General features: G+C 43.3%; 1 protein-coding gene across 2 annotated transcripts in view; it reads right to left on the minus strand.

Annotated features, from left to right (window-relative positions):
* Nucleotides 1-1,441: 1,441 nt before the first annotated feature.
* Nucleotides 1,442-19,365, minus strand: part of map1aa (microtubule-associated protein 1Aa) — a 56,457-nt gene continuing 38,533 nt past the window's right edge. For both annotated transcript variants that reach the window (XM_036543153.1, XM_036543155.1), the window contains 5 exons: nucleotides 16,514-16,596; nucleotides 16,046-16,186; nucleotides 7,528-15,700; nucleotides 6,932-7,164; nucleotides 1,442-6,772 (listed from right to left, as the gene is read on the minus strand). In XM_036543153.1, the coding sequence (XP_036399046.1) occupies nucleotides 6,617-6,772; nucleotides 6,932-7,164; nucleotides 7,528-15,700; nucleotides 16,046-16,186; nucleotides 16,514-16,596 (8,786 nt within the window). In that variant the 3' untranslated portion in view covers nucleotides 1,442-6,616. The remainder of the gene's footprint in view (nucleotides 6,773-6,931; nucleotides 7,165-7,527; nucleotides 15,701-16,045; nucleotides 16,187-16,513; nucleotides 16,597-19,365) is intronic.

A 19,365-nucleotide genomic window follows, 5' to 3' on the forward strand; every position in this document is an offset into this window, starting at 1 on the left:
ACCAGCGGGCGTATTTCAATGACAGTGGCAGAACCACCTCTTCCCAGAACCGGCTTTGCCCCCTCCGGCAAAGGGCCTGCAGGCTGCCAGGGCAATCTGCTCATTGTCCCGCTGCCCAGACCCTCTTTTCAGAGGCAGAGCGAGATTAATCAGGGTCCAGTCACTCCTTCGTGTCTTCGGCATTACATCAGCCCTGATTTTAATTTCCCTTCAGACCTGTGAATAAGGCCTTCAGGCCCTCCCCTACTCCTTCTCCCTTGCTTGGAGGCACTAATGTTTGTAAAACCTCAAACCGCATAGAGAAATGTTTTTTTGCGCCTGGATCAATGCTGAACAGTAATGATCGGGTCAGCATGTGAAACAGCTTCTCTCTGCTCCTCAGAGCATCAGGTCCACAGCGAGGCAGCTAAAAGGCTGAAAAAAAGGCAAAGGACTCTTTTCCTCATTTTCAATAAATGTACTTTATTGGTGATCACCAGGCTGTTTCCCTTTTACGATAAATCTGCAGTAGTTCTATTTTTTAATTTTAGTTTCAAAGAGAGAGAGGAAGAGAGAGAGACAGAGAGAAAGATACAGAGTATTGCACACAAAATAACTGATGAACTAAGATTAATACAGCGCAAAAGAGAATAACTATCACAACGCCTTCTTTACAACACCGCGTGGCGAGAAGAGAAGGGCGGCCGGGTAACATGTGCCATTTCAGTACCATTAAGACAATTTGCTTTTTTAAATATTTTTTTTTTAAAATAGTATTTTGTTCCATTTTTTATTTTAAACTATTACATACAGGATTATAACTTATAAGATCACATGCAGAAACAAGCAGGGCTCATTTGAATGATCCATAGGCTTAGATGTTTAGGTCATTTAAAGGGTGACGGATGTGGAGAATGAAACAATGATGCAATTTTTTTTTTTTTTTACGCAGTACATCTATGTAGTTGTTTTTTCACATTTTATATTTTCTTGAAAAATGAATCGCATGGGCGATTAAAAAAATCTGGTTAAGAACGAAATGTCTAACAAGAATGATCAGATCACAAAATCTGGCAGTCAGGTTTTTGTTTTTAAATATGCATATCCATATTTGTGTATGCATATGTGTAGATATTGGTCTGAAGTCAGTTTGTGTTTGAAGTCTGTTTTCAGTTAATAAAACTTTGCAGCCCTCGTGAATCACCTGAAGTGATTGTCAGGGCCACAGGTGAACGGTCTTGTGACTGGTGTTAGTATTTTCCCTTCGGTACAGTAAATGAAACCATAAGGTCTACAAAGTAAACAGTTTCTGCACACAAACAGCGAGAGATGTCATTAGGCTCCAGATTCCTTCACACCTTTGCGTGTGAGTCAGTGTCATTTCTTTTAGCGCTGCATCTTCCTTCCTGTTATTTCATGTCATAGTTTCATTCTGCTGTGTGTTTGCAGTCTCTTTACTTAGCCTCTTCACCTCTAAAAGGAATAATTCAAAATTTCTACATTCAAAATGGTGATTTCAGCTTGGCACGTATGCCTCTAGAACTGCAATAGATTTTCCATACGTTTCACATAGTTTGTAAAGAAAAACTATGTTAACTGGGCACCAACTGCTGGCCATAGAGGCCTCTCAGCCATCTGGCTACACCACAATGTAAGTGGCAGACGAGGACAAAGACAAAGACTTATCATTGGAATATTTCAACGCCGAAAGATGAGCACACATTAAAAAGTTTAATTTCAGCTATAATAACACTACAAAACAGAAAACTGCACTTGGGTTTGACTATGACTATTGTCTATGGAAGGAGCACAAAAATGATTTTGAAACGTTCAGACACAAACAGACTGGCAGGACTGAGTGTCTCGATAGAGCATCTCCATTCAATGCTACCAGATACAAAATGGTCTCCTTTATGATAATGAGACCTTGACCACTTTCAGAACACTCATCCCCAGAGTCTTTTTCTTGTGCGTGGAGAGCAATATAACATACATTGAAAGCCCGCTGCTGAAAAATACACATTTGCTTTTGCAGAACCTCAAGCATGATTAGCTTCATTTTTTGAGGCTGTTTAGACCTTTTGACTGTATATTTGCCACAACAACATCACTTGCATGCATGGAAAGTCTGGCGCTGTATCTTACACAAGGAGTACCATATTATTGAAACTGACAACCAGTTTGACTGCTGGTATCAGCTCATCCTACTGCATTGATACTCTGAGGGCAGACTGGAGGTACTGTGCATGCTCTTCAGTGGCCTATTTCAGCTACTTCCCTACAGATTCCGCATGACATTGTTTAATGCGCAGGCAGAGCTGGTAATATAAGCAAAGCCCCGTAAAACCACCAAGGTGACTTGTTCTGTTGATTCCAGAACTGAGAGGTGCAATGGCCTGGCACGTTTATGATGCTGGCCTCTGTGCATCGGCTGTGCAAAGACTTCTCTGCATCTTGTTATGTCCCCTTTTCTGCTGCTGAGCTGGAGCCAGGTCAGTACAAGCTAGAGCCAAAGCTGGCGTACCTGGAATAGCAATGGGGAATTGCTTTCCCTCTGTATTACTCCCAACTGGGTCACACTGAGTTCTGCCATTTGCCCAGACTGAGATGGCTGCTTGGACATCCTGCAGGCAGCCCTCCAAAATAAAACTACAGCCCACATTACTTCGATCTACCTTGGTTGCCTGCTGCAACGGTAGCATGCCCCTTAACCAACAACGGTGCCAGGCTGAGCTGACGGGGGGCAACATGACCTTGTCCATGTTCTATCATGGAAAGGCAGGTTCCAGGTCTCCAGCAGCAAGGCTGATTCCAGCTCAGCAGCATGGAAAAGGGACAAGACACAGAGACAAAGTGGAGCTTCTCAGCTCCCTCGTCCACCCCAGTCCACCATGTCAGAACCCCCATCTCCTCCAATCCTCAAACTTTCTCCTATCACTTCACCTTATGCAGCATATCAAAGAGTATAGCATTTGTTAAACAATCATTCAGCAAAAATGGTAGATATCTAGACTGCACTCTCAAAAAGAAATTCTGATTTGTCAGTCAGCTATAAAAAAATGCCATAATGCAAATAAAGAGGAAATGTAAACAACAAGCCACATCTGGTTAGTGTTACAAGTAAATAAGTAACTGTGAAAACAATAAAATTGATAAAAATGTAATACTGTTATGGGTAATCATCTTTACAATAAAAATAGTAACAAAAGCGCTTATTAAACCAATGAAAAAACATTCAAATATACATAACATTTAGGCATAACCATCTACAAGCATGTTGAGATCTTTACAATAAACCAAAAGCATCTTTCACTGGTCCCATCTTTCAAGATCTACTCAGTGCTCCAAAATACAGTACATCCACAAACTACAGTATAACTACAGTAGTGACCACATACCAGAAACACACAAATGCAACGCATCTCAAAACTGTCACACACAACGTCTTCAACCAACTACAGATGTTTCCATTTATGTGAAAACGTAATCCTAAGGTTTGAAAATGACCACTTTACCATTTATAAGTATATTATACCTCACCTGTTCTTTTTATTTATTTGAAAGGCTTGCTTTATTAACAGCCTGGGTTCATGTTTTTCTTTTCAGCATAGTAACATGAAATGCTAGTAGTTCATGTTAAAAGTGGTCACTTATGTCCATACAATATGTGGTTCTAACTCACTCCAGCCTTCCATTTTGGGACCAATTCATACTCCCAAAATAATGGAAAAGTGCAGTCTTGCTTAGTGATAATAGCTTTTGTTTACATCTAGCAAATACTATTTTCCATTCCATTTATTCCACTGTTCCAGTGCAACTATTAATGATTTCACTGTGTCCCCTGGTTAAAAGGATCCCCTTCACTACAATGATTAAGGCCTACCTGCCTAAATTCTATGAGAGGGACCACCCAAATGCCAGTTCAGCCCCAATTCCACTGCAGGCTACAGCCCCAAGGCACATGTGGGCGACAGTCACGCTACCATCATCTGTAAAGTACACCCCACAACGTTCCTGCATGATTCCAGAAAGCACTTCTCAACCGTCATTGGTTCAACACAACAGGCCTCATCTCCTTTTGGAGCAAAACAAATCAGTCAGGATTCTCACTATGACAAACAGATTCTATTGCTACATTTGCAACATGTGCAAGTGCATAAGCCATAGCTTCCCATCACTCATAGCCACCCCTGGGAACAAAATCCAGGTTGTGTTGTGATATATTTTGAAATCTAGCTTTTGGACTACCATTTTTTGACAAGCACAAAGTGCTCAGAAAAAAAAAACAGGGAAAAACAAACTCCAGATAATCAGTACTCTTAACTATACATACTATTCATTAACAATAATAAGAAAAACCTATATTTCCTCTGAATCCGAAATGGAGATGGTTGAGGATAGTTCAGTGTATAATAAAATACATTTTAGGGTCTGTTTCATATATATATCCGCAACATCTTTAGTGTTGTGGTTCTTTTCCCATCAAATGCGGAACATACAAAAAATGTGCAGCTTCCAGTCATGACAGAACCTGAATGTGCTCAAAAACATGCTCAAACAGCATTATCAATTTAGGTGAAATTCCATTTTTTTTTCAACGTGTAATGCAGAGAAAAGGGTGAACTCCATCTCATGATCATCTGAATAAACGAAGCAGTTACCTACAAAATCTGCCGAAGGTTATATCTCAAATACTTCTTTATTATTACTTGGCAACAGCAACCATTACACCTCAAATATACTTTATATATAATATGTGCATTTATCTATATTTGGAATTAATACAATTGATGAAGACCAAGACATAGACTTGCGAGACTGAAAAGAAGCCCTATTTCTTACAATCTTCAGAAATTATGCGAGGACAGAGAATTGTCACTGTGCAGATGGATACTCGAAAATGTCTTTACTCTATGGTCAAGAATGCTCAGGGATCAGACAAAGCCAGCAGTTTTATTCTGCTTAAAGAAAACAGCTAATCTGGAAAACAAAAGTCTTCATTCAACTGGGCGTAGTGAAAAGGCATGGTCGCCCACTTCAGAGCAGCAATTCCAACTGATATGATCACAGAGACCGCAAGATGGTGCTTATTCAAGCATTCCGAACACTGGCAAAACATTTAGTTGCAATGCCTCATTAAAAAAAAAAATTCTCAACTCCAACTAGCTGCCTAAAAACACAGTTGACCATATAAAAAGCAAGGACTTTCATTCCATTTGAGATTACCTTTTCCCGTTCATTGAGAGAAGTGAGATCTCCCATTGTGAAAATGAAATGTCCTTCACAATCACGTCAGATTTTAATATAATCAAATTATTATCACAAGACCACAAGCACAATATCCTTGACATTTTAACTGTTTGCTCTACTCAGAGACATAATTGTATGATACATTTCTCAAGACTGAGTAGGAGACACTGAGAAAGATCTGAGATTAGATTAGATTAGATTAACTGTTTAACACCATAAGAGTTTAGCACTCCAGAACTCCACTGAATTAGCAATCCAAATAATCATTTCAGTAATTAAGAGTTGACATTTTATGTTGATGATGCAAGGTTTGTTAAGAATGTTCTTTAAATTTCTAAAAACAAGCTTTAAAGAGTTCCCAGACTTTTTTCTACACCAAATCTATAATTTAAATGCTGTTGTGCCAGCACCAGGAGGCACACAAGTGATTCACCAATAGGGATGAAACTCAACAGGTCTGGAAATCAATATCCAATGTGGACATGACTTAAGCACTACCTTACATTAATTTAAAGGCTTTAGTTTCAGCCAGCAACATCTATCTCTGTCCATAAGGTAGATGTAGGTTGGGATGAGAGTATAAATTTGCATATGTATTTAATGTGTCTCACAATGATAGCCTTGTAATTTGTTCTGGATAAGATTGATGTGCAAATAAATACAAAATATAACTGAGCAAGTGATTCCATAAGAAAACTGATTTATCTTTGCATCCCACCCAAGGAAATGCAGCATGTTGTACCAAAAAAACTGTTGTTGAGGTGTCGGCTGTATGCTGAAATATTGAAGAGAGTTCACGTGCATTTTGATTGAATCCAATTAAGAAGTATTTGTAGTGAAGGAATCACAAAAGCATCCCTTTTTTCCAATTCAGTCCACTACATACAACCTGCCTTTGTGGATACCAAGAGTGAAATATTTTGGAGATTTCCCATGTTATCTCCCTTCAATTTAGGAAGCAGTGTTTAGCAAGTGTGATATTGATGTAAAGGCATTATTTACCTTTAACCTCTCATAAGGTGTACAAATCAGAATGTACTGATGCTATATGATTGCCAAAGTTACCATACTGAAAGAGAGAGTCTCTCTCTGTCTGTGGCAGACTTTTTCATAGGAATCTATGTATGTTACAGCATGACATTTGTAGGTTTTGTAATGAATTGGATCAGTGATCATTCAGTGACATAACAGAAAAAAATTGGTATTAAGGACATTGGTAAGAAGTGCAGAAGCTTGGAAAATGAAGATGAGGACGTATGAGTGTGTGAAGTGAAGAAAATGGGCCTAAAATGAGTCTTTTCCATAGCCCCGGAGACAGAGGGACAGAAAGACGGGCGGAGAGATGGACACTGTAACTGAAACAGTGAGGCTGTGGGACTCCTGGACCTCAGAACTCGATCTTGCAGGCTGGGAAAGACTCGTCCTGCATGACGACCGTACTGCTGCTGGCCAGAACCATGATGTTGAGCTCCTGCTGCTTCTCGTGGGTCTGCTGGTACCACTCTCTGGTCACCTCCGTGTCATGAGTCGGGATCAAAGTCACCTTTGGGAAGAGGACAGACAGGAACGGCCGCTTGTTACGGATGCCCTACTGCAGGGAATGCTTGTGTTGAACAAGTTGACGTCATTCAAGGGAGAGAAGAAAGGAAGAAGAGGATGGAGCTCTAAGACTTTGGTGGTTAATGAACAGAGGTCATGTTACCTGGAGATTGGAGCCCCACTGGGCCTTCCCCTCTAGCAGTGCATCCAGGACCCCACGGCTCGGCTCCCCGCTGCCTGTGTCGTTCCCGCTCACCACGTAGTATGCAGCACGCACGCGCTTAAAAAACTCCTGGTCTACATTCTTGGCACTGCAGTGATTGGGGATGTAGGCCAGGTCTACATAGATTGGCGGCCCAGGGGGGACAGCCGAACTGGATTTCTGAGAGTTGGAACCTAAGGATGAGACAACCAGGACTTTCAAATACCGAGCCTTTTACAGAACACCTTTTCAGTTTCTCTTTTTCACTTCATGACATCTTAATACTCCACCTGACAAAACCAGTTGTCAAAATGTGTGGCAGGTTGCAGTAAATGCAGGTAGGATATGATTTTGTTTGCATTCTGTCATCTGCACTGTTTGGGCTAATTGTCCCTGACTCTGAATGTTAGCACATCAATAAATAAGTCAGATTTTCTAAGGAACTTTGAGCAACTTATTCTTTCCATTGTATGTTTTAACTCCTACTCACCATACACACATTAACACACATACACGCATATTATATATGTGTGTGTATGGGGTTCAGTTCCACATACCTATGTTGCTTTTGACACCATTAACAAGCCCTTTGCCTGGGTTGCTGGCTCTGGACACCTCATCCCTGTCTTCTCGGGATCCTTGACCATCAGACATCCTTGATGTCTTCTCTCCCTCTTTCTTTTTCAGCGAGGAGGCCCTTGGTGAGGAGTCTTTTGAAGCCTGCTTCACAGGGGTGGTAGACCTCTTACCCCTGGTTTCTGCTTTACGAGCCGGAGAAGCTGACTTTGGCTTCCCCATGGACTTCCGCAAGCCTTTGTTGGTCTTGACATCCTTCTTGAGCAGTTTATCTGCTTGGTTCTGGTCGCCGGAGAGAAGATCTGGGTCCACCATACACACGTCAGGATGGGGAGGACGAGGGCAAGGGTCCATCATGGGTGCAGGTAGGGGGTCATGACTCCTGTCAGATGACCTAGAAGACGATGAGTGGTGGTTCCCCCCTCCACCGGCTGTAGCCGATTTATCCACTGGCAAATACTCTGTGTCCTCGTCTGAGTCCAGGTTGCCCTCTGCCGTGATTGATGGACACTCTTCTGTCTCGGGAGGGACATCAGAGTCAGACTGAGAAGGCAATGACTCGCTCACAGAGGTTGGAGGGGTCTCTTCTCCAGCCAGCCCCATCCCGGCAGCCATGGCACCAGGGTAGTGCTGGGACCCACTGTCATCATGCTGGCTATACGAGTGGTGGCGCTGCTGTTTATGGGACCTCCTCTTGACAGAAGGTTGGTGTTGGTTGTCATCACCCTCCTGCGACCGGTCACTCCTGTCGTCCTCTTCTTCATCCTCACTAGAGAGCTGGTGTGGGCTCGGATTGATGAACGATGGGGATATTTCTCCTTTGCGGTGCTTGTATTCACAGGAAGAATAGCCGGCAGATCCCGAAGAGGTGTAGGAAGAGGTGGCCCCCATACAGACATCTGGAGGAAAGTCAGTGTCATCTCCTGATTTTTTGGATGCCTCTGGGTAGAAGGATAAGTGAAAGGTCTGGTCAGCTGACCCCAGGGAAAGAGGACGTGCTGGACGCTCTGGTTCCTTCTCCTCCTCTTCCTCGTAATCATCGTCATCTCGATAAAGTGGAGGGGAGGCACTTGGACACATGCTTCTTTGTTGCTGCATTTCCCACTGATATGTGCTGCTTAGGCTCCTCTCCTCCTCCTTCTCTTTCTTCTCTCCAGCACTCTTTTCCACATCTCTCTGCTCTGGTGTCCCAGTGATTCCACCTGGAGTCTGAGGTGGGGCTGCGCTAATCTCAGTTGGCCCGTTAGAGGCTGATGCCTGTTTACGCTGCTGCGATGGGGATGTGTATGATGTCAGCACATCCGGGAGCACGCTGGTTGTGCTGGAGGTGGTGACTGCCTGACACTCGGACATGAACAGCGCTGCTCCCTTCTGCTCAGAAGGGACAAGAGAAGGAGATCTTTGGCTTTCGATTCTGGATGATAAGGTGCTTTGTTCCACTTCCTTGCTGCCTTCTACCTCTTGCAGAAAGTGTTGTACTGTGGACCCTAACTCACCAGACTGTGATAGCTGGGAGTAAGATGCAGATGACCTTGACTCATCAGCCCATTCAGGTTTATAGAAGGGTTCAGAATGTTGTGCCTTGTCCGTTGTTGTGGCTGAAAATGAAGGAAAGGGTTTGATCTCCTCAAAAGGACTGAGTGGAGAAAACCTTGTAAGGCTGGAAGTTGATTCAGCTGTTGTTGTGGCAGTGGTCAGCTTTTCAGAGACCTCAAGGTACTCGTCTTTCACTAGTCCCCCAGAGCTTGAAAAAGGGGAATCCATCACCAGGGAGTGCTCATCTTTGAAAGATGAATATTCAAAACCAGTGCTGTCAAGATCGGGTTTGAAGAGCGTGTCTGAGGTGGCGGGTGTCTCAAGCTCATCTCCAAACTGGCGGCTTGTTGAGAGTGAGGCAGAGGCAGAGGAGGAGTAGCTATATGATGATGAAGAGGAATATGCAGTGGCGGATGTGGTGGTGTAGTTGAAACCTGAGGGAAAGGTGTCCCCTGATTTTTTACTCAAAATGTCAGGGGTCTTTTGTTTTTCAAGCTCAAGATCTCTCTCACTGTGGTAGTATTTATCTTCATTTGTCTTAGTTGGCAAGTTGAAGTCAGAACGATCAGGGCTGTCATCTTCATGTTCCTTTGATCCCAAATGGCTGCTGAGGAAAGATCCATTTCCCTCCCCTCCATAGGGGTATTCGTATCCAGAAGAATATCCTTTAGATCCAGTTAATCCCATCTCTGTGTAGCTTCCAGTTAATGGGGAGGAAGCACCACCCTTGCTCTTTTGGAGAAAATCCTCTGCGTCGGTTCTCTGGCTGCTGCTGCTGCCAGTGGACTCAGAAAGTGCTGATGCAGAGGGTTTCCCCTTTATGTCAAAACTGTATTCCTGTTCACCTGGGAAGGTTTCCTTCCTGTCCTCTTTCTTCGTTTCTGGAAATTTGGAACTAAGCACATCACCAAATGGACTTTTAGACTCTTTTTCAGATTTCTCTTTGGCACCTTTCTCCAAATCTGAATCACTCGCTCCCTCTTCCTCTCCTGTGCCCTCCTCATCATCCTCCTCATCCTCTTCATCATCCTCTTCTTGCATGACTAACCTCATATCTCCCCTTTCCAGAGCTGCTTCTTTCTCATAAGGACCCATCACAGATTTGCTAATAGCAGAGCCGCTTTTGCAAGAATACTCAGATGCAAGAATGTTGTCATCTAAGTGCTGGCCTGAAGGTTCAGTATAGGAGGCTGTGCTGGCCTGGCTGTCCTTATCCTCTGACTGACCTCTAAGAGAGAAAAAATCTCTGTCCTCTAGAGAAAAGTGACCAGAGGATGACTGTGGTTTCTCAGGCTCAGATGTGTATGGTTTCCCCATCTCTTGCTCAGCTGATTCTTTCCCCTTCTCTGTCTCTTTCTCCACAGAACGCTTCTCAAGACTATCATCAAAACATGAATCTGTGGTAGTCTGACCCTTGAGATTAGACTGACTCCATGAAGGTGAAGAAAAGTCTTTGTCACTGGATGTGCCCATGAGAAATCCTTCTGTTTGTGTGGTGTCTTTTTTATCTGCAGCTTTCTCCCTCTCTGTAGTCATTTCTTTCTCAAGGTTGTAAGGGTGGCTCTGCTGAATGCCAGAGGTGAATGAATATGACTCCGTTGCTGGAGGTGTTTTGTTGTCATAAATCTCTGTGTATGTAAAGCTCTTGCTATCCACATAAGGAGTATCTTGCCTCACCTCCCTTTCATGTTCTTCTGTTTGGCCCTTCTCACGATTTTCACGCTCTGGGAAAGAGTAAAGATTGAAATGAACACTTTTTTCATGTTCTGCAAAACCTACTGTGTGGTGATCCATTTTGCCAAATGACACTGCTTCCTCTTTACTGTGCTCTCCTGTGGAGAATGCAGCTCCATCTTTGAGGTTTCCTCCAGCTGCTGACTGGGAAAATGTCTTATTGTCACCAGTGTCTATTCCTGCTGCTTCTTCCCGTCCCATTGGGAATTGGAGTTCCTTCTTTGAGTCCCATTCCTGATCCTTCATGATTGGTTTTTCATCAGGATGATACTTTGATACCTCATGCTTTTCTTCATCTTTCTCCATACCACCAGTGCCTTTCTTATCTTGAGCAGTCTCTTGAGTGGCATCTTTTTCCAAATGGAAATATGAAGATGGGGATGTGAAGCCTGGAGAGACAGCCTCTCGATCTTTCTCTGTTTCCCATTTTGCTTCCTTCCTTAGTTTCTCTTCTTCTTTGGTTGCAGACTCTGTGGTCTCTTTTGAGAAATAGTCACTATATTTGCCTTGGCTGTCAATGCTAGAATGTGTTGAAGTAGTTGAGAGTGACGATGTGGTCTCAATTTTCTTGGAGAATGTGCTTTCTTCATCCAGTTCAGAGGAGATTTCATACTTCTGGTCTTTGGTATAAGGATGAGGCGATGTTGGCATTGTGGATGCATATTCATCACCTCTCCCTTTTGTTTGATCAGCAGTGGCCGTCTGAGATGAAAGACCTGATGGCAAATCTTGAGACATGAAATCCAATTTGTTTGGTTCCAATGACAAAGGCCTGGACCCTGCACCACCCATGCAAATGGCATCATCTTCCTCATCTTCCTCTTCATCTGAGTACAGCCCCTGTGTTTTAGGTCCTTGACCTAACTGAGATGCCTCCTGCGTTTTGCCTAATGAAGTCTGTGTTGTTTGTAGGTAGTCATATCCAAAGTCTTTCTCTGGTACTTTATCTTTTTCCTCTGTCTTCTCATCTTCATAGGATTTAACCTCACAAGGGTAGTCGTCATCTAAGAACCGGCTCTCTTTTTCCTCAACATATTTGGTTTTACTGTGCATTTTTGTACCCCTGCTTGCATAGTCTTCTTCCTCTTCATCACTGTCATCAAACATCACTCTCTCCCGAGAAACATTTCTTTTCTGAGACTCTTCTTCTATAATTGACTGTTCCTCAAAAGAAACAGGCCTTTTCTCCTGTTTTTGTGGAAGTATGTCCGCTTCGTATTTCTGATGTTCAAGTTCTGCCTTGTCTTTGTCCTCCCTGTCTTCTGCTTTGGCAGCGTTTTCATGCTGTTTCATGCTTTGGGTTTTCTCAGTCTCAGTTTTTTCCTCCACAGGCGACTGATGGAAAGGTGTATGACCAGCACTGGTAGGTCCGGACTGTGTTGGGGAAGCCAGTTTCACAGTACTTTCATCTGGACTGAGACACCTTTCTTCACTCTCCTGAAAACTACCAGAGAAAGAGGGTGGAGGGGACAAAGGTTTTGCAGAGTCTCCAGACCTTGTGTCATCTTTTCCATACGTGGCAGATGAATGACTAGACTTACTATCCACAGGAGACATTGAAGTAATAGGTGATACAGGTGAAGTGAGCTTTGTAAAATCTCTCTCTCTGTCTTGGAATAGTAAAGGCGATGCATAGCCTTCCTGGAGCTTACCAAGTGGAATGTCAACATTGGGAGTCTGGTCTTCATCTTCCTCCTCTTCGTCTTCCTCCTCATTGACTCGGGTGATTTTACCCCCACCATCCACGTCTGCTGGAATGGGCTGGTACTCCTCTGATGGAGGTGACTTGAAGCACTTGTCCTCCTCCAGGGAGGAAGTAGGTGAGATAGTCCCAGCTGAGTGCAAGTAGTCTTTTCCCTGGGTGGCTTCAGTACGGGTTGATGACGGTATGCTGTTGACAGTGTCGAGGAGCAAAGAGCTTCTTCCAGTTTCTTCGGTTTGAGGCGCTGTCACAGATGCTATGGATTGATCTTCAGCAACAGAGGTGGCAAAGGATGATAGCTTATCACATTCAGTGATGGACGTGGCTGAGGAGATGTGTTCTTCTTCCGCTAAGGGCGCTGCGATGATATTAGTGGAGTAGACTGCTAACGCAGGATCCTGCCCTCCAACAAACCCCTTTGCTGCTAAATCTGATACATCCTGCATAGCTGCTGCTTTCATTTCTCTCATACCATGGATGGCATCAAATGACCCAGTTTCATCAGGTACAGAAATATCATAGGTTCCAACTTCATAGCGGAGATGTGGTATCCTGTCTTCAGTTTCCTCATGAATCTCTTCATCTGAAATGGTCTGTTCAGTTTCAGAGTAACCAGGAATGGTCTCATCTTGGATGTAGGAGATGGGCTCTGCTGCAGTGGCACCTTGTGCAGTTAATGTAATATTGGCTGTAGCAGCTCCTACATTTGACAGATATGCATCTTCGTCCTCTTCTCCTTTGGCTACTAAGTTGCTTTCTGTTTGTTTGGCATTCCACTCCTTGTCAAGTTTTTCTTTTTTGACATCTTCAGTTTTGACTTTCACCTCCTCGTCAGCTATTGCGTTTAAATCTTCTGCTTCCTCCAGTTCTGCTTTTTCAATGACATATCCATCTTCCTCCTCCTCTTCATCAGAATGACTACTTTTGAATTCCTTTTTCATTCCATCCTGTGCTGTATATTTTTCAGATTTCTCCATTTTCTCCTCTTCATGTTTTCTCTCCATTCTCCCATTTCCTTTCAATTCTTTCCATTTATCCTCTTCTTCCTCTTCCCCCATACCCATATCCTCCTCCTCCTCCACTGTCTTTTTCTGAACAGTCCCTTTCTGTTCTGGCTCCTCTTCCTCATCTTCATCCTCCAAGGCTGCACCCTCATCTTCAAATTTTTCTCTGTACTTTGCGGGTGATTCAGTTTTCTTCTGTGAAAGAAGCTTTTCGTCATGTGGAGATTCAGCCTCCACATCTGTAGTTGTTATCCCCTCATCTGGGGAATCCAAGGGTGGGAACTTTGTGTCTGTCAGCGTCTGGGAAACAATCGTTTGTTCTGCCTCTTTCTCCAGGTAAGGGCTTTTGATCACAGTGTCTGCTTTCGCCTGCGGCTTTGACATTTCCTCCCTTTTCAGTTCCTCAAAGTCCTTGGTGAGATCTTCTGGGGAGGATACGATGGACCTATCTTCCATTACTGCCTGCTCTTTAGTTGTTGGCTTTTCAGTGGTAGGTCCTGCTGTAAGTTTCTGTTCAGTCGATTGTTCCTTGACAGCTTTAGCTTTGTTTTTGTCCGTCTTGGGCTTTCCGTGAACCTTAGCTTTGTTCAAAGTCTTTCTGACTTCTGGGGTGAAGGGTTTCAAGTCAGGTTGAGTGATTTTTCTCAACTCAGGCTTAGCAGTATCCTTCTTTTTCTCTTCCTTAATCTTGGTTTCTTTCTTCTCATCTTTTTTAGCTGCGTCATCTTTCTTTACCTCACGCCTTTCCTTCTTGATCTCCTTTTTTTCTTTGTCCTTCTTCTCATCCATTTTGGAGACCCTTTCCTTGGTGTGCTTTTTCATGGACTTCTCCTTTAACAGCTTCTTCTTTTCTTGTTTCACTGTTTCAGACACCTCTGTCTTTTCTTTTAGCGGTTTGGCAGGTTTTTCACTCTCTTTCAATTTCTTCTCTTTCTTTTCAACCTTGTTTTCTTTTGCTGAGTCACTCTTTGTTTCTGCAGCTGATACTTCATCATGTCCATTTGTCTCTTTCTTAGATACTTTAGAGGCTAAATGTGTCTTGGGAGAGGATTTAAGACTTTCTTTGCTATCAGTTCTTTGCTTGATTTTTGTCTGTTTTATTACAGGAGGAGGTGCACCAGAGGATATATCCTTCTGTGTAGCCACTGGGTATCGTAGGAAGTCAAGGTGCTTTAACTTTTCAAGTCCCTCAAATATTTTGTTTTGGGGTGCATTTCCAGGAAACAGCACTCTCACAATCTTTTCTGTCGGGCTAGCAGGGAGCCATACCACGAGAGCTGTAACAGAGGTTAGGTAAGGAACAGAGATTTCTCCTTCCTTCCCATTGGGTAGCATTATTCCAGTCTTGGCCTTGCTGTTGCCTGCCCACTTCTGCATGAGGAACTGCATCTCCTTGCTTTCCTTTAAAGGGTTCAGTACGTACATGTCTAACCTGCCCACGCCCATCTTGTGGAAGAGCGTGATGGGCTCAATGGTGTTGCTGACCACCCTAAAGAGTGGCTCAGGCTTGATCCCCAGCTTGTTGAGGTACTGCAGTGTGAGGCTTGCCTCTTCAATGCTTCTCTTGACTTTTAAAGTGGATTCAGGCATCCGCAGCTTCTCAGGAACATTGAAGAACACAACGCCAAGCTCCGGAGAGATCAGGTTCTTCATCCAGTCGCTGTAGGTGGTGGAGCCCTGTGACTGCTCCTCGTCTTGTTCGGCAATCTTCCTCTGCAGGAGCCCGTTGATGCCGGGGAGGTTATCCGCTCCGATGTGGGTGAGGAGAATGGAGTCGATGCGGTCCAGGTGTCTGACAAGCTTCCAGAAGCATGATCTCCGCTCGGAACCTCCGTCAACCAGGATGTTGAAGCCGTTCACCGCGAACAGGGCAGAGTCCCCTCTCCCTCCAGGGAAAATGTAGCAGCAGGGCTTGGACAGCTTCAGGAAACCTCCGGAGGTCGGAGGCTCCAGGAGGTCAAAAGGGGATGGGACATCCACCGTCTCGGAGATGTACTCCGTGAATTCCGTCACTCCTTCCATCTCAGGCAGCACAGGTTCGGGGTTCAGTCTGTACTCCAGGAACTCCCTAAAGTATGGTTGCTGCTGCCCCAGGGAGCTCCAGCCCCCCTCCCCTCGGCAGGACACTGTGAGTGTGGCCCGGCACTCTGGGGCTGCTTTGCTCAGCAGACCACTGACCTACAGCAGAAAACCAGAGAAATAACCAAGGTCAGCTCTGACAGGCCATCCGCATTAGATTACAGTGCCTGTCAGATAATGGAAATCCGTCATAATAGCACTGTAAGAGCTTAAAATTGCTTATTTTTTATTTACATTTAACACTGTGGATAAGCTCCCAAAGAGAAATTTTATATGTACTGTAGTTAACATGCAACATTCATGTCAGCACTGCCCAGAAATACAATTAGTCTATGCAACTGCATTACCATGTATTCTGGTATCCAGATCTAACAGAATGTGTGTTTATTTACATAATGTGACCATTAAAGGAAATATGAATATGCTGAACATATTCTTACTTACTCCAGGATCAGCAAAGATGTCTGAGACGTTTTTGAAAGTAAACACCCCGCTTTGCAGAATGAGGTCACCACCTTGGTCTGAACTCTGACCACTCAAGACCAAAAGCTTGTGTGTGGCGGAGTCAGTGATCAGAGACTGGATCTAGATTGGAAGGACAAGTGGGTTAAAAGTGGCATTACAGCACAATAAATTAGCAGTGTGAATTACAAATGCTCAATTAGCTTGATATTCTGAATGGCATTATGCCAGAGTTTTTCAAGATTGCTGTTGCTAAGTTAAAATGTCAACACAAATGTGGCCTCATCATTTTTTAAAAGATATTTTACTTCACAAACATGAAATGTGACTTTAGGTGACCCACATGACTAGATATTCATAAAAATGAAATCATGAATACATACATATTTCTGCTACTGTATTGTGACAGTTTTCACTTCAGAGTGACTTGTTCTCTGCAAAGACACATACCTCTGAGGCAATCGATTCTTCTGATGGATTAACTAAAACGACGGTGTCAAGGACATCACTTTTGTATTGCAGAATCCTCTGTCCTACAGTGCGGAAGAACAAAAAAAGATGTAAGCATACATTTTCTTATTCCATCTTTGTCAAAGCAATCAATACGGTGTCTGGCCCAGCACTACTGGAGGGCTGTCAATATGAGGGGTGTCTACAATCTAGGGACTGTGCAGTCTCTGTAAAGAAACTCTGCATGCAGGCTTTGGGTCACAGAGGTTTATTGATGCATACACTGTGGGGCATAAGGTACTGTGGACACAGACTCCACCTACAAAAGTTCACTATGCCCACGGGACAGCTGAAATTGGAAAAGGGTCATCAATGAAAACTTCCTGTGGTTTGAAACAGGAAAACATCTGAGAGCATATTTTCTAATAATCTTAAGAAATAGAACAACTGTAAATCCAGATTTTCAATACAACCAAACAAGGCTGTGATGTTATGAAAGATACTGAGATGTTTGTACTCTCAATTGTATGCACTGTTATAAAAGTGCAGGTACAATAAACACCCTTCACTGCATTTGTCACAAAGGGCTGCCATGGCCTTCAGCCACCAAGGACATTTGTCCAGACTGTCAGGTAGGTGGCAGAACTGCTCTTTTGTTATTAATTATGCTAAATCTACTCAGCAGATGGATGAAAGGACCTCATAATTACCACAGGGGGCATTGCTATATTTTTGCTATACAACGGCCAACAAATAGGTTGGCTGAAAAACACAATGCAAAGCATTCAAGAGCTCAGGACAATATAGTAGCTAAGAAAGAGACAGCTGCTTTGTCAGCATCTACATAGCAGTATTCGCAATGAATAAGGTAATGTACACAACAAAAACAGAATTAGGTATATGGGTATCTGTTTGAACTTGAACAGCCAGTCTTTAAGCAGAATGTTGCCTGACTGTGCCTGAAACAATTATAGCAAATCAAAGGTGTGTGAAGATGATATTTGCATTCTCTTTGCTGGATTACCAGCAGGGCCTCTGATAATGACCCAGGTTATTGACACGATAAACAGCCACAGAGAGTTAGGTTGATGTGTCCTCTATATCCCTGCGGCTCATGAGGCTTCATTATTTTTACACATGCGCTGTCGACAGCTGCTTACTGCGAAACAGCTCAACACAATATGGCTTCCACTTACAGTAGTAGAGCACTTAGAAGACTGATTTATGGCTTAAAGGCACAAGTTAAGGTGAGAAAAGGATAAATAGGCATGTGAGGTATCTGGCAGTCTTGAGTGAACATTACCCCCATTATTATTTCTTACATGACAGAATATTTTATTATGGAGGTATGGCACAATTTTAAATCCTGGCTGCCTTACAGACTACAAGTAAAAGGTGGCTGATTTTTATTCTATTCAGCTGAATAATTAATTCTGCAGTGGATAAAGTGTAGTAATCATATTCTGCCTTTGAAGTTGTCTTCTAAAATACCCAATATGTCATTGAAGCGCTCCAGGCAAGAGCACTGTACTGCAGGGATAATCCTCGCGGGGGAACGCCTGCAAACGCTGCTACGAGATTGGTCAACTTACTGCCGACTTACAGGAAGAACACAGCATGACACGCAAGGATCAAAATAGCACAAAACCGAAATACGGGTCTGATATGAATCATACTGAGCATACAAAAAAAAAACAAAACGCTCCTTTATATTCCTACTAGAGCTCTGAAATAAAACTGCAGTGTAGGATACACTAATCACCCCTTGTTCCCTCATATACTGGTTTATATATGCCTGGTTTAAAGAGGATTTGACTGCTGAAAAGCAATAATAAGGTAAGGTGATCTAATGAAATATCTGAAAATACAGAAAACAATGGGGATGTTTCCCTTCCTCGGTGCCAAGGTTGTAGCTCATTACTGTGTAACAGAACAGACTTTATCTCACTACCTGTCACAACACAAAGCACAAAATGAATAACCGAAGGTGAGCAGAAAGAAAAAATTGAAAGGAGCATTATTATTAGGCTCTTTGGCACTGACTAACCAGGTTTCTCATGAAAAGGAGATTCTCTAATCCCCATGGGAGCACCTGGATAAATAAAGGATAAACAGACAAAAATAAGACAGGTTGATTAGGTAAATTCTGAAGGCAATGAAAAGATGTTACTGTAACACTGTACTTGTTTAATATTCTTCTCTTTATATGCACCCATACACAGACAATAATATTGCAGTGTCCTAATTTGACATTTGAGGAAAAACTATTCATTTCATGCAGAACGAATTTAAGAGACAAAAACCAAGCAAAACAAGAGCTTTTTCTAATCTCCAGCTGTCTCACCAGACCCCATCACAAGCAGCACGTGACGGCATTCTCTGGATCTTCACAAAACACGCCCCGACCATGGAGGAGGAGGATGGGTCTCCTCCTCTTCTATTTTTTCAGTCTGCATATTTTACCCATTGGTACCCAGAGATGACCCCCCATGAGTTAATCACACCAGTGCAGGCACCTCTGTGTGACGCTGCCACAACAATATTGCACCGCTCCGGCAAGTGAATGCAGCTCTCCCATTGGCTGTTGCCATGGGGACGGCTGGCTGGCTGTTGCCGCCAGCCTCGTTACACTGACCTAGTCTTGCCGCTGTGAGACGCATTGCAGCATTTCTGTGCAGCGAGGAAAAAAAATCCTTCCCGGTCTCGGGGAAAAAAAAAAGGCACCAAGCATTGCACAAAGAAGCCAATCAAAAGGCAGCAGCGTGCAGGTGCTTAATCAGATAAACTATATTTAGCGCAAAATGCTCATTGGCAATGTTTCACAACAGAGAACTGAGCTGTGCGCTCCACAG

The sequence above is a fragment of the Megalops cyprinoides genome, chromosome 13, assembly GCF_013368585.1.
Source record: "Megalops cyprinoides isolate fMegCyp1 chromosome 13, fMegCyp1.pri, whole genome shotgun sequence".
NCBI classification, from domain to species: Eukaryota; Metazoa; Chordata; class Actinopteri; order Elopiformes; family Megalopidae; genus Megalops; species Megalops cyprinoides.